Raw genomic sequence first — 13,900 nt, 5'->3', positions numbered from 1 at the left:
TTCTCTATTCTGTGACCACCTTGCTTCCTGAGGAGGAAGCTGGAGTCCTCCTCATCTTCATGCCCCATCTAGAACAGTCACTCCTTCTGCTCCATGATTAGGCAACTCAGGGTTCTTTCTAAACCACCCCTGTCTTAGCTCTATCATCTAAGGTACAGAGGATCAGAAACCTACCCTCCATGCCTACTACTGGCCCTTTCTGCAGCACATGTGCCCCCCAGGAGGAATGTTAACAAGTGCTACAGCAGCTGGCTATGAACTTCCCATTCGTGGAAAAGGAATGAAGGCTGCATAATCAAAACCATTTTGACAGCATCTGAGCTGACTCCAGTAGGAGCTGTGACTGTTGGAAAAGTGAGTCTTTATAAGTGACAGATCAAGGATAGAGAACCAGCAACTGCACTGCCTTCATTATTTCCTTTGAATCTCACAAAACCTCCAAGGGTAAGTAGAATTATTTTTGCCATTTTATCAGACGAAAATGGTGAATTTAATTGCTTAAAGTTACACAGAGATGTAGTAGCAGTATTAAGACTCAGACCTTGGCTCTAGAACCCAAGTTCTCTCAAGATCAGCATCAACTGTGGCTTGCTCTGAGTTTTCTTCTTGTTTCTCATACCTAGATATTCCCATTTCTTAGGTATTAGGTTTAGCTATGTGCTTTTAAATTTTTTTAGTTTTTATTTTTTTAAAGATTTTTAATTTATTTATTCATGAGAGACACACAGAAGAGGCAGAGACACAGGCAGAAAGAGAAGCAGGCTCCTCGATGGGAGGCTGATGCCAGACTTGATTCCTGGACCCCAGGATCATGCCCTGAGCCAAAGGCAGACGCTCAACCAATGAGCTACACAGGCATCCCTTTAAAATAAGAATTATTTTAAAGGAACAATCAACAAGATCAGATGTAAAAGTGAGGTATACACTGGATGAGTGTCCTTCTGAACCTCCCACATGTGGGGAGGCCAAAAAATAAGCTTTTTTTTTTTTTAATAAGCCTTGATTTAACCCAAGAAATATCAAGTTCACACAATTTTCCACAACAGTCTCTCTGGGGTTATTGAAATAAACAAAGTATAGTTTTCCTTTTCAAATAAGCTGGCAAACTACTGAGGTTGGATGTGCACAGTACAGTGTTTGGATAGACATGTTGGCAAGATAGCTGCATGTAGAAATATGGGAAAGAGAGATCAAGCCTACAGAGATAGGCCTGAGAATTTACTTAGCACTAGTTAAAATGACCAGGGAGTTGGATGACTCCACAAAAGAAATAATAAAAAGAGAGAAGGGAAAATCTTTGTGATTATCAATATTAGAGAGTTTCACAACCTATCAAAGGAGGTAGTGAAATTATTCCTAGAAAAGGAGACATTGGGGAGGAAATTCACTAGGCTTGCTTTTGCTAGGACCTAAATCCAGTGATCTGAGTGACTTACAATCATCCAATGTCAGCATAGACACCTGCTACTTCTGGGACTCTGGGATCACTATTAGTTTGGGCATTGGACAAGTCCCAATTTCATGGCTTGTCCTTCTAATAACATGTCCCTTGCACCAGTGTATTTTGTCAGCACTGGCAGCATTTTGCTGCCCCTTCCTTGTCAAGTGTAATACAATTAGCATGTGACTTTTGGCTTTTCCATTGCATTGTAAAGTCCCTGAGAACAAAGACTATGTCTTACATGTTGAATAAGTGAATTAAAAATGTATTTTGCACGTTTGTGCTTTTTCCATAAGCCTAGCAAAGTATCTATCACATACAATATATAAAGTAATTGTTGATTGGTTAAATCCTAGGTGTTTGAGAGGTGGTTCTGGGATGGAGGAGGATGGGCATCTTTGATTCATAGATTGCTCACTTCTTAGACATGAGTGTCAAGGGTTATTTGTTAATCAGTCCCACTGACCAACAAGGATAATTCCTCCAAAATATCGGCTATCTCTAGAGTCAGTAAATACATCATAGAGATTGCTGGTCACTTGAACCAAAACTAATGGATAAGGAAGATCATTCCAGTAACTCCACTAATAATTCTGGATTCTTCTCCCCCTTTCTTAACAAGGAGCCATGAGGGAAGACAACCAATCCTCTACCCTGGAATTCATCCTCCTGGGAGTTACTGGTCAGCAGGACCAGGAAGACTTTTTCTTTACCCTCTTCCTGTTCATTTACCCCATCACGTTGATTGGAAACTTGCTCATCATCTTGGCCATTCGCTCTGATGTTCGCCTTCACAATCCCATGTACTTTTTCCTTGCCAACCTCTCCTTTGTTGACATCCTCTTCTCTTCTGTAACCATCCCTAAAATGCTGGCAAATCATCTCTTGCACAGCAAAGCCATCTCCTTTGGTGGATGCCTAACACAGTTGTATTTTATGATTGCCTTGGGCAACACAGATAGCTATATCTTGGCTGCAATGGCATATGATCGTGCGGTAGGCCATCAGTCGCCCACTTCATTACACAACAATCATGAGCCCATGGACTTGTGTCCTCCTAGTTGTTGGGTCTTGGGTGGTTGGTAATGCCAATGCCCTCCCCCACACTCTGCTCACAGCCAGGCTGTCCTTCTGTGGCAACAAGGAAGTAGCCAACTTCTACTGTGATATTACCCCTTTGCTTAAGCTGTCCTGTTCTGACATCCTCTTTAATGTGAGGATGATGTACCTAGGGGTTGGTGTCTTCTCCGTGCCATTACTATGCATCATTATCTCCTATGTCCAGGTCTTTTCCACAGTCTTACGGGTCCCATCTACCAAAGGTGTGCTCAAGGCCTTCTCTACCTGTGGTTCCCACCTCACAGTTGTTTTTCTGTATTATGGGACAGTCATGGGCATGTATTTCCGCCCTCTGTCTAGTTACAGCCTAAAGGATGCAATCATAACTGTTATGTACATGGCAGTGACCCCAATGTTAAATCCTTTCATTTATAGTTTGAGAAACCGAGACATGAAGGCTGCCCTGGGGATACTATTATGCAAGAGAATCTCCTTATAAAAAATATGAGGCCATATTAGAAAATACAGTTACCAGTTATGATGCACTTGGGAATCCAGCCCTAAAGTTCATCCCCTCCAAGAAGCTGCCTTTGATCTTTCCAGCTACAAAGTCCTCTTCTCTGAAATCTAGATACAATTTATTACACATCTCATTAATTTGTCTCTTTGTACAGATTACTGTCCTTTTAGCAGCACAGAAATATTGGGTTCATGTCCCAGATAAGCTACTCTAATCAGAGTAAAGTTGAAAAGTTCTGAAGCAGGATCCCTGGGTGGCGCAGCGGTTTAGCGCCTGCCTTTGGCCCAGGGTGCGATCCTGGAGACCCGGGATCGAATCCCACGTCGGGCTCCCGGTGTGTGGAGCCTGCTTCTCCCTCTGCCTGTGTCTATGCCTCTCTCTCACTGTGTGTCTATCATAAATAAATAAAAAAATTTTTTAAATAAAAAAAAAGAAAAGTTCTGAAGCTCCACGTCTACAACAAATATTTGGAATAATAGTATCTGTCCCACCATGGTCACAAGTTTGAGGATCACAGTAGACAATGACTTAAAGACTATAAGTCACTGTTCAAATGTCAATTTTTTTACTATTGTGCTAGTTATCCCTACTATGCTTACAAGCCTCAGAAGGCAAGAATTGTCTTAAGAGTTCTTAATCACTGTATCTTTCGCAGTCTTGGTCATGTAAAGTATACCCATGATTCTTGGTGTAAACATGGGATGAACAAATGAAAATATCACTCTCTGAACTATAATTTCATAATTATAGATATATTCAGACTAAAAGCTTTATTTATCTATCCAGGAAAATCTTTAAAGGAAATGACCTTGGCAAAGACTTTTGTTCTTATTGTATTGTTGTTGAAACTAGACTATTTCCTTTTTTTAATATTTTATTTATTTATTCATGAGAGAGAGGCAGAGACATAGACAGAGGGAGAAGCAGGCTCCCCACAGGGAGCCCGATGTGGGACTCGATCCCCAGACCCAGAATTGTCCTGAGTTGAAGGCAGACGCTCAACCACTGAGCCACCCAGGCATCCCTAAACTAGACTATTTCTAAAGAGCACAACATTCTACCTATAATCTTAACAAAATGATACTCATTAATTGAGTTATTGCATTTTAAAATAAAAAATAGCTGACTTAATTAATTACATCATGAAATAAAATTACAGTGACAAAAAAACTGGGGTGCCAAGTAGATGCAGAAAAAAGAACAGTATTGAAAATGATATGACCTTGTTTCTCCAGTATGTCACAGGGAAGATGAGACTTTGATTCTGGATGATCAGCCCTGACATGTAGGTGATATTTCCTACAGAAACAGATAATCTAGCAGGTCACTAAATACCTACCAAGGAACCCCACAACCTATGATCTGATTCAGTTTGTGAGAAAATTATAAGACTTCCTCAAAATATTAATAATATATAAGCGATTGCCCCTAAATATCATATTTCCAAACAGCATGACACTTTCAAGAGGTGAATTGAGTGTATCTTAGAAAGTGTGCAAGCTGTTTTATTATCTACTATTTTTAACTGCCTGTAAAAATATGAAATTATTATTTTCTATAGATAATTCACATTGTCAGCTAGTTGTCCATGTTGGAAGAATCTGGAAGTCAAAAAATGATGTTATTCACCATTTAATGCATTCTGGGTCTCTAAAACACCAAGAATGAGAACTAGCCCAATTTTCTTTTCAACCAAAAAAGATTTGATTACTAATGCATATGAATCTGTGTGAATGATTGACCAAAACAGAGGGAATGGAAGTATTTTATGTAGAGAATTTTCAAGGTTGGCCAATGAAAATGTTATATAAATTTATTGCCTGTCTCTCCTCATGAGAATATGAAGATTTGGGATCTGTTTTGTTCACTGTTGTATATTTAGCACTTAGGCAGTGCAGACATATAGTCATTATTTAATAAATTTGTATGAAATGAATATATGAATCCTGCAATATTATGTTTAAATAATGAATGCAATAAGATTAATTTTGGTGGGTAAGAAGAAGGCCAAATGATATGAGATGTTTCAAATATATCCCATAGTGAAATATTAAGTGCCAAAGAGAAGAATATAAAAGAAGGCCTGAGAATGTAGGTTCTTAGGAGAACTCCATACCACTTAGCTGCTCTATATCAATGTTTCACTATTCCTCTGTTTAATTTGGACAAGAGAAGTTAACTTCCTCTACTGTATCCTGCAGTGATCATAAGAATCTATGTGTGTGGATATAATGCAAATAAAAATCACTGTACCAGTATGTCACGTCATTTCTCTTTGACTCTGTCAAACATGCTGTCCTGAAATCATTTTAATACTACAATTTAAATTGCTTCACACACTAATGTCCAGAGATGGACTAAGTCTAGAAAAGACTTAGTATTTTAGTACAGTATATAGCTGGTATGTCAGTTTGGGTTGGTCAGCTTAGGCCCATTCAGGAAACACGAATCACATTTGGCATTGTTAAACCAAGAAGATTTAATACAGGGAAGTAGAAACACAGGAAACAGATGCTGGCAAGGATGCAGAGAAAAAGGAACCCCCTTGCACTTTTGGTGGGAATACAAACTCTGGAAATCAGTATGGAGTTTCCTCAAAAACTTAAAAAGACAACTACCTCATACTCCAGCAATTGCTCTACTAAATATTTATCCAAAGGATACCAAAGTTCAGAATTGAAGGGGTACATGCACCTCAATGTTTATAGCAGCACTATTACCCATGGCCAAACTATGGAAAGAGTGCAAAGTGTCTGCTTACTGATGAATGAATAAAGAAGATGTGGTGTATATATACACTGCAATATTACCTAGCCATCAAAAAGAATGAAATCTTGCTATTCACAATGACATGGACAGAAATAGTAGAGGGTACTATATTAAGTGAAATAAGTCAGTCAAAGAAAGACAAATACCTTAGGATTTCACTTACATGGGGAATTTAAGAAATAAAACAAATGAACATGGAGAAGGGAAGGAAAAATAAAATAAGATAAAAACAGAGAAGGAGGCAAACCATAAAAGACTATAGAGAACAAACCAAGGGTTGCTGCAAGGAGGGTGGTTGAAAGGATAGGCTAAATGGGAGATGAGCATTAAGGAAGGCACTTGTTGTGATATGCACTGGATGTTATATGTGAGTGATGAATCACTAAATTCTACTCCTGAAACCAACACTACGCTATAAGTTAACTAACTTGATTCTATTTATTTAAAAAAAATTTTATTGGAGTTCACTTTACCAACATTTAGCATAACACGCAGTGCTCATCCCGCCAAATGCCCCGCTCAGTGCCCATCACCCAGTCACCCCAACTCCTCGCCCACCTCCCTTTCCACTACCCCATGTTCATTTCCCAGAGTTAGGTGTCTCTCATGTTTTGTCACCCTCACTGATATTTTCACTCATTTTCTCTCCCTTTATTCCCTTTCACTAATTTTTATATTCCCCAAATGAATGAGACCATATAATGACTAACTTGATTTTAAATTAAAACTTGGAAGAGAAAAATAATAATAACACATTTTTTTAAATAGAGGGAAGTAGATACATAGGTTTGTCCTGAAAAAGACTAAGGAGAAAGAAATGGATATGAAAGTCCAGAGATTATTAACTGCAGGAAGAAATCACTTCCCCTAAGTACAAAGGGAAAAGTGGTGTTACCAGAAACTGGAAGCTCAGAAGGGGGATGATCACATGTCTGATACTCACATCTCTGAGGGGAGCTGTCAAACAGCTGCCACTTGGTCTTCGCCTGCATAGATGAACCAAAACTTCAGTCCTGAGGGGTCTCAGTCCACAATAGTACTGTTACTATTATTATTATTATTATTATTATTATTATTATTATTATATTGCTGTGGTTCCTGTTAAGCTCTATTATTAGGCATGGAAATACAAAAGTCACCCAAGACATAGTTCTAGACATAGCCCTCTTTGCCTCCCATTGTATGAAGGCAAGAAAATGTCCTTGATACTTGGGTTAGTCTCTCCAGCCAGTAGAGAAATTCCTTCTTCTGAATGGCCTGCAAAGACATGCCAAAATTTTACTGAATCTGAGCTACATAATAGTAATATCTAAAAATGTAAATCCCCAAAGATTGTTACTAATACCCTTTTATAAGGGTATAAATAGCTAAACCAACAAAAAATAAACTTTCTGGGAAAAGATATATATTCAATAACAGTGTGTTATAAACAAAAGCAAGGCAAAGATGAGGATAGAATTTAGTATGAGAGGGAATTTCAAAAGGGGAGAGTGAGGAGAATGAAACTGGGGATACCATGTAGTTAGATATGAGCTATTACTAAAGACCTAACTTCAGGCTGCATGGTGGGTCTAGGGGAATTTATGGTATTAGATAGATGATAGATAGATAGATAGATAGATAGATAGATAGATAGATAGATAAAAGCTCTGCATGAAGTAATAATGAGAGTTTGTGTTGAGCTAAGATTGGATAGACAGCAGTAAGGGAGCAGAGAAGATTGATGAGACCAGGAGTTAAATTATACAGCTCAGAAGAAACTAAAGAAACAGTGAAGCTATAGAAAGAGGATCTACAGTTGACCCTTGAACAAACATGGGTTTGAACTTCACTTACACACAAACTTTTTATAGTATAGCACTATGAATGTATTTTTGCTTCCTTATGATTCCCTTAATAAAAATTTTATTTTTCTCTAGCTTACTTTATTATAAGAATACAGTATATAGTACATATAACATACATAATATGTGTGAATAAACTATTTACATTATTCATAAGGTTTCCAGTCAACAGTAGGCTATTAGTAGCTAAGCTCTGGAGGAATTAAAAGCTACCTGCAGATTTTTTTTACTGTGTATGGGATTGATACTCCTATCCCCCAGTCATCTGTAAACAGCAATTCAGGAGGTGATGCAAACTCCAAACAGGATAACACCCCTTCATTCCTTCCCAAGCACAACTGCACCTGAAACTAAGATTTAATAATCAGCCCTACTGAATATGTCCTGGAGCATCTGTTCCATAGAGCAGCTGGTCCCATTGCTATAAGTATTAACCTCAAAGGTAATGGAAATAGAAACAATAGAATGTGGTAAATAGTATGAAAAGAATAAGCAAGGAGATAGCTTCAAGGAATTAAGGCTTCAATAAAAAGTCAATGGTGCATTTAATGAAAATTGTGAACAAAAAAGTCATTTAAGACAAATTAGTTCCATGTTTTCAAGAGTTTTTTGTGGGACATTTTTGTGGAGGTATTCAATTAAATAGTTAAAGTTAGTTAGGAGATTTTGAAGTAAAATAACAGCACATGGACCACAGTGGAGTGATAAGTTACGGAAATAGAGAGTATAAGAGTATAAGATTCAAGCCTAAGAGTCTTGTAGAGCAACTAAATTTCAAGAAAGGGAGCCATGATACAAAATGAGGATTCTAGTGGAGGAAGTAAGACATTTGTACAATCTAGAATTGATACCAGGCTACATATATGTCTCCTTTTTGTAACAGCTAAAACACATAGCAGGTATTGTCACAGTAATTTTGAGCAGGCACTTAGCTGGAAAAAAAGTGAAACAATTCTCAACAGAAGCACATTCTTATGTGCTACAAAAGAAAAAGAAATTCAAAACATGCCATGCAGGTTTAGAAAAAGTAAATAACTAAAGCCTGCCAGTAACATCCTTAGTGATTGGCAAAAGCAACCAGGTAAGAGCTAGAGAGGAAGATACATGACTCCATTCTGCTTATTTTCTTCCCCTTTCTCCTGTGTCCATCCCACAATGTGGTCAGCTGGCTGCCCATCTCTCACAAACAGTCCTGTAGCAACAATGATGATAGTGCACTACTTTAGAGGCAGAGAGCCAGGTCCTTAAACTCTTATAGACAGTAAGAGTCATTATGCTATAGAAGAACACTCAACCTCTAGCCTCTGAAAGAGACACAAATGCACTCACACACCCACACACATACACAAATACATGAACATACACTACTCATGCCCACACACCACATTAAAGGATTAAAAGGATATGGCTCCAACCAAAGAAGTTTCTCTACTATTTACAGAGCCTCCAGCAAAGAAAGGCTGCATTATACTGCACTGTTTTTCACTTTATACATTTTGTGAGCCTACATAGTACAAACACATGGTTCAAACTTCAAAATGAGCTAAAAGATATATCTGAAAACGTCTCTCCCTCTCCTGTGTCTCAACCACCCAATTCTCATACCTCTAACAAGTAACCACTTGTAATATTATTAGATTATTGGTTTCCCATTTATTCTTCCAGGATTTTTAATAAATGCACCAGCCAAAAATATATATATTATTTTGGGAAGTGGAATAAAGTGTTACATTCAGGATCAATATAGGAATAAGAGTTGGAAATGTTCCTGATCATTCAGTCCCCAACTACCACCTCATTCCCTGTTTCTAACCTTGTAACTTTTACTTTTTTTCCTCCCTATATGTACTTGTGGGGAACAGGGGTTCTCTAAATTTTGTTTCTGTTTTCAAATGTGAACCTGACTTCAGAGGACTTCCAAGTTACATTCACCAAAAATTATAATCGCTCAACAGAGCGATTATACATACAGAAAATGTGTATGTTAAAAAAGCACACAGCCATATAAAATATGAGAATGAATTTGAGTCTCAGGAGTTATATTTTATAACAAGCCTGGGGAAATGCCCACTGACCCCATCTTAAAAGAAAAGACAAAGCTCTGAATGAGTTTTATGTTTGGATGAAGTGCTGAGTACTTTTACAGAAGAGATGGCCTCAAAGTTGAGAGCAAACTATAGCAAACATGGAAAGAAAAGAGAAAGCATGGTCTCTGGTCTGTGACTTGGGGAGTTAAAAAGAAAGTTAGTGGGGAAGTTAGGGTTTCTGCCTGCTGAGTCAGAAACAGTCAAGAGACTCCCTCTGACAAGGGTGGGGATTCTGAGACCCTTTTGATCTGCCTTAAGCCAATAAACCACCCCTGTCCTGACTGAGGAAGAGGTGAGGGTCAGCTTCAGGCAATGGAAAACCAGCGGCTGTGGAGGCCAGGGAACCACAGAAGTAACTGTACCTAGAAGGGATGCAGCTGTGTGCAAATATGCAGTGAGCCCCATTACTCCTCCACTACACAGACAACTCTATCTAAGGGTTGTGGAGAATACAGAATCTAGTAAACATAGGTCCAGAGTAGTGCGAGGACTCTTAAGAGAGAGTGGGGGCAACACCACCTATCATGATCACATTTTGGTCAATGGCACACAGTAGATGACCTTGCAGATGTTACCTGCTAGTAGACAAATTGTGGTGACTTAAGGAGACCACGAGTGGAGTAGAAGGAGCACAGGTCTTAGAATTAAACACTGAGGCTAGATCCAGGCTCTGCCCTTGCTGGATGTGACCTAAGAGTTAGTGGTTATTTATTCATTTTTCTATTGGGGGTTATCTTTTACCAATTGATTAAAAATTATTGGTTATCTTTTAAGAATATTAATTCTTGGAGTACCTGGGTGGCTCAGTCAGTTAAGCGCCTGCCTTCAGTTTGGGTCATGATCCCAGGGTCCTGAGATTGAGCACCTCATCGGGCTACCTGCATAGCAGGGAGTCTGCTTCTCCCTCTGCCCCTCCCCCTGCTTGTGTGCTCTCTCACTCTCTCTCAAATAAATAAATAAATAAATAAATAAATAAATATAAATAAATAAATATAAATAAATAAATAAACTGTAAATCTCCTGTCACCAATATATTTTTAAAAGAATATTGGTTAAAAAAAAAAAAAAAAGAATATTGGTTCCATAATATATGTTGAAAATAGCTCCCCACATTTTTGCTTGTCTTTTCACTTTCTGTGTAATCTTTTTCTTTAAAAGGATAATTTTTAAATTAATTTGATTACATTTTCTTTTCTTTTATTGTTGGTTCCATTGTTTTGGGGTTTTTTAGGCCACCCTTGTCCCAAGATCAGAAACTATTATGCTGTATTTTCTTTTGGTTGCCTTATAGTTGTATCTATATATAATGCTTTAACCACCTGAAATTTATGCAGTAAACACTGTGAGGTGTGAATCTAAATTCATTTTCCCTATAGAGTCAACCAGCTTGTCCCAGTACCATCTGTTCAATATCCCTTTCTTTTCCTACCAGTTGACACTACCATCGTTAGCAGAACAAAATCTGTTATTTACTGTGCTGTTTCTGGGCTTTCAATTTTTTTCCTCTGATGGATTTTTTAATTTTTAATGGATTTTAATGATTAATGGATTTTTTTAATGCCAACAGCATGCAACATGCCCTTCAGTATCTACATACAAGAGAAAGATAGTTTGGTAAGAAATATTCATGGTCAGGAAGAAAAGAAGATACCACTATTACCTGGTGAACAGTAATTCCAGTGGGTGCAGCTAGGGCTGACAAATTCATAGGACATGTTGAACTTTGGAGGGAAAAAGGAGCAAGGTAGAAAACGGATTCTGTGAGTTAATTCCTCAGATGAAACAGTGTTCCATTCCCAGAATTTTACCTAGAAAAAGTATATTTGTTTTGTTTGACATCTTTGTGTCTCTGTAACCATAATGTTTCTTACATATTCCTATGACCAGGACTTTATTAACTAAAAGCTATGTGTGAAACTACTAATCAAAAGATCCAGCCAATTCCCTCTGTCTGATATTACATCTATCCAATTCCCCCTTTCAATTCTTTCTATTACTTGAGGTTTATTTTTTTTAAATATGTAGGAGATTTTTTAAAGATTTTATTTATTTATTCATGAGAGACACAGAGAGAGATGGAGGGAGGGAGAGACACAGGCAGAGGGAGAAGCAGGCCCATGTAGGGAGCCCGACGTGGGACTTGATCCCGGAACTCCAGGATCACGTCCTGAGCCGAAGGCAGATGCCCAACCACTGAGCCACCCAGGTGTCCCTCCTTGAGGTTTATTTATTAACATAAACTTACTGAGCACCTATATTGTGTCAGACTCAGAGCTAATGCTAGATTTCAAAGATGAACAAAATAGACATTTTCTTAAGCTACTCTTAAAGATACAGTAGAATGGAGGACACAGACAAGTAAATAGACTGTCACAAACCAGAGTGACACATGCTGTGATGGGGAATACACAGAATCAGAAGGGGTATGTAAAACTGAGTTTGTTAGTAAGATGATAGGTCAGGGAAGATTTCCTTGAAGAAATGACAACTAAGCTGAGACCTAAGAGAAGACTATTCTATTCTAGCACAAGAGAGTAAGATAGGAAAAACCCCAAGGCTGAAAAAGTATCTAGATCTTCTAAGTAATTGAAAATATAATTGTGCAGATAGGGTGTAGAATGGAGAAGGAGGTTCTTGAATCAATGGAGACATCGATAATAAACACCAGTATGATCAAGGGTCTTCGGGCCATATGAAGAAGTTTAGAGTTTATCCTGAGAGTAATGAGAAACCCTGAAGGAGTGACAAAATCAGATATAATTTGTAAAAATCCCATTCTTTCTGTGGTGAGGAGACCAGATGGCAGGTGGGTATGTCTATAGGCAAGAAGAATGCCCAAATCTAAGTGATAAATGAGTGTCCTGAATGAAGGTAGTGGCAGTGGAATCAAGGACAGTGGACAAACAAAAAGAAATGGGTAAGTTTTCACTATACTAACAAAGCAAAAATCACCAGGGTTTGGTAGTATTTGGATGCAGATGAAGAAGAAGAAAAATGGGTATATAATGACACCCAGGTTTCTCACCAGGTCAATTTCATCTTTGCAACACCAATGTTTACCATTTGGCATAATGCCTGGCATCATTAATATGTGCTGAACTCTAGTGGCATGGTAGCATTCATACAATTAGGGACCAGGAAAGAGTGATTTTATGGATAGTTCATAGTCTCTTAGATAAATGATTGAAACCCCCTCCTAAACATTCCTCAGTCTCCAATCTCCCCCATTCTATCCATTCTGCACATCACAATCAGATTAATCTCCATTGAATGTAACTACCACCCTATTAGAAATGTCCAACAGCCTTACAATGCCTGCAGAATAAAGTTCAAATTTATTTATTGTAGCATTCAGGAACACTGTCACCAGTTCATAATATATGTGGCTCTCAGCTCACACTGTTCTGTATTGCTCCCAAAATCAGCTCAGGCCAATATTTTCATAAGACATTGATTATTGTGGAAACTTGGAAAGCTAGGCTGGTAAAAGTTTTGGCAAATACATGTACAATAAGGTAATTAGATTCCATAAGAAAATAAAAATCTACTATGCAATGCTATTTTTATTTTTGTTTATTTCCCTTCAAGTATCTGGTTACATGCTTAATGACATAGGTTGTGATTACTGTAGATAATATCTCCTCCAGTAGAAGTCAATTGTTGATAGCCAGCTACCCTGCTAATATCATACTCAATGGGGAAAAAGTTTTCCCCGAAGGTCAGGAACACGACAGGGATGTCCACTCTCACCATTATTGCTCAACACAGTACTGAAAGTCCTAGCCTCAGCAATCAGACAACAAAAAGAAATAAAAGGTATCCAATTTGGCAAGGAAGAACTCAAACTTTCACTCTTCACAGATGACATAATACACTATATAGAAAACCTGAAAGACTCCACCAAAAAAGTTGTTAGAACTGATTCATGAATTCAACAAAGTCATAGAATACAAAATCAATTTACAGAAATGTTGCATTTCTATACACCAATAATGAAGCAGCACAAAGAGAAATCAAGAAATTGATCTCATTTATAATTGCATCTAAAACCATAAGAGGGATCCCTGGGTGGCGCAGCGGTTTGGCGCCTGCCTTTGGCCCAGGGCGCGATCCTGGAGACCCGGGATCGAATCCCACGTCGGGCTCCCGGTGCATGGAGCCTGCTTCTCTCTCTGCCTCT

General features: G+C 38.2%; 1 protein-coding gene across 1 annotated transcript; it reads left to right on the top strand.

The window, feature by feature from the left end:
• The first annotated feature begins 2,068 nt into the window (after positions 1–2,068).
• Positions 2,069–2,999, top strand: LOC112677104 (olfactory receptor 1A1). The gene is given in 2 exon segments (XM_025474975.3): positions 2,069–2,440; positions 2,442–2,999. Coding segments are annotated over 2 exon segments (930 nt in total).
• Positions 3,000–13,900: the final 10,901 nt, after the last annotated feature.

Source organism: Canis lupus, chromosome 9, assembly GCF_003254725.2.
Source record: "Canis lupus dingo isolate Sandy chromosome 9, ASM325472v2, whole genome shotgun sequence".
In the NCBI taxonomy this organism is placed as follows: domain Eukaryota; kingdom Metazoa; phylum Chordata; class Mammalia; order Carnivora; family Canidae; genus Canis; species Canis lupus.
The sequence above is the reverse complement of the archived record's forward strand: the minus strand, read 5'-3'. Positions and strand labels throughout refer to the sequence as shown.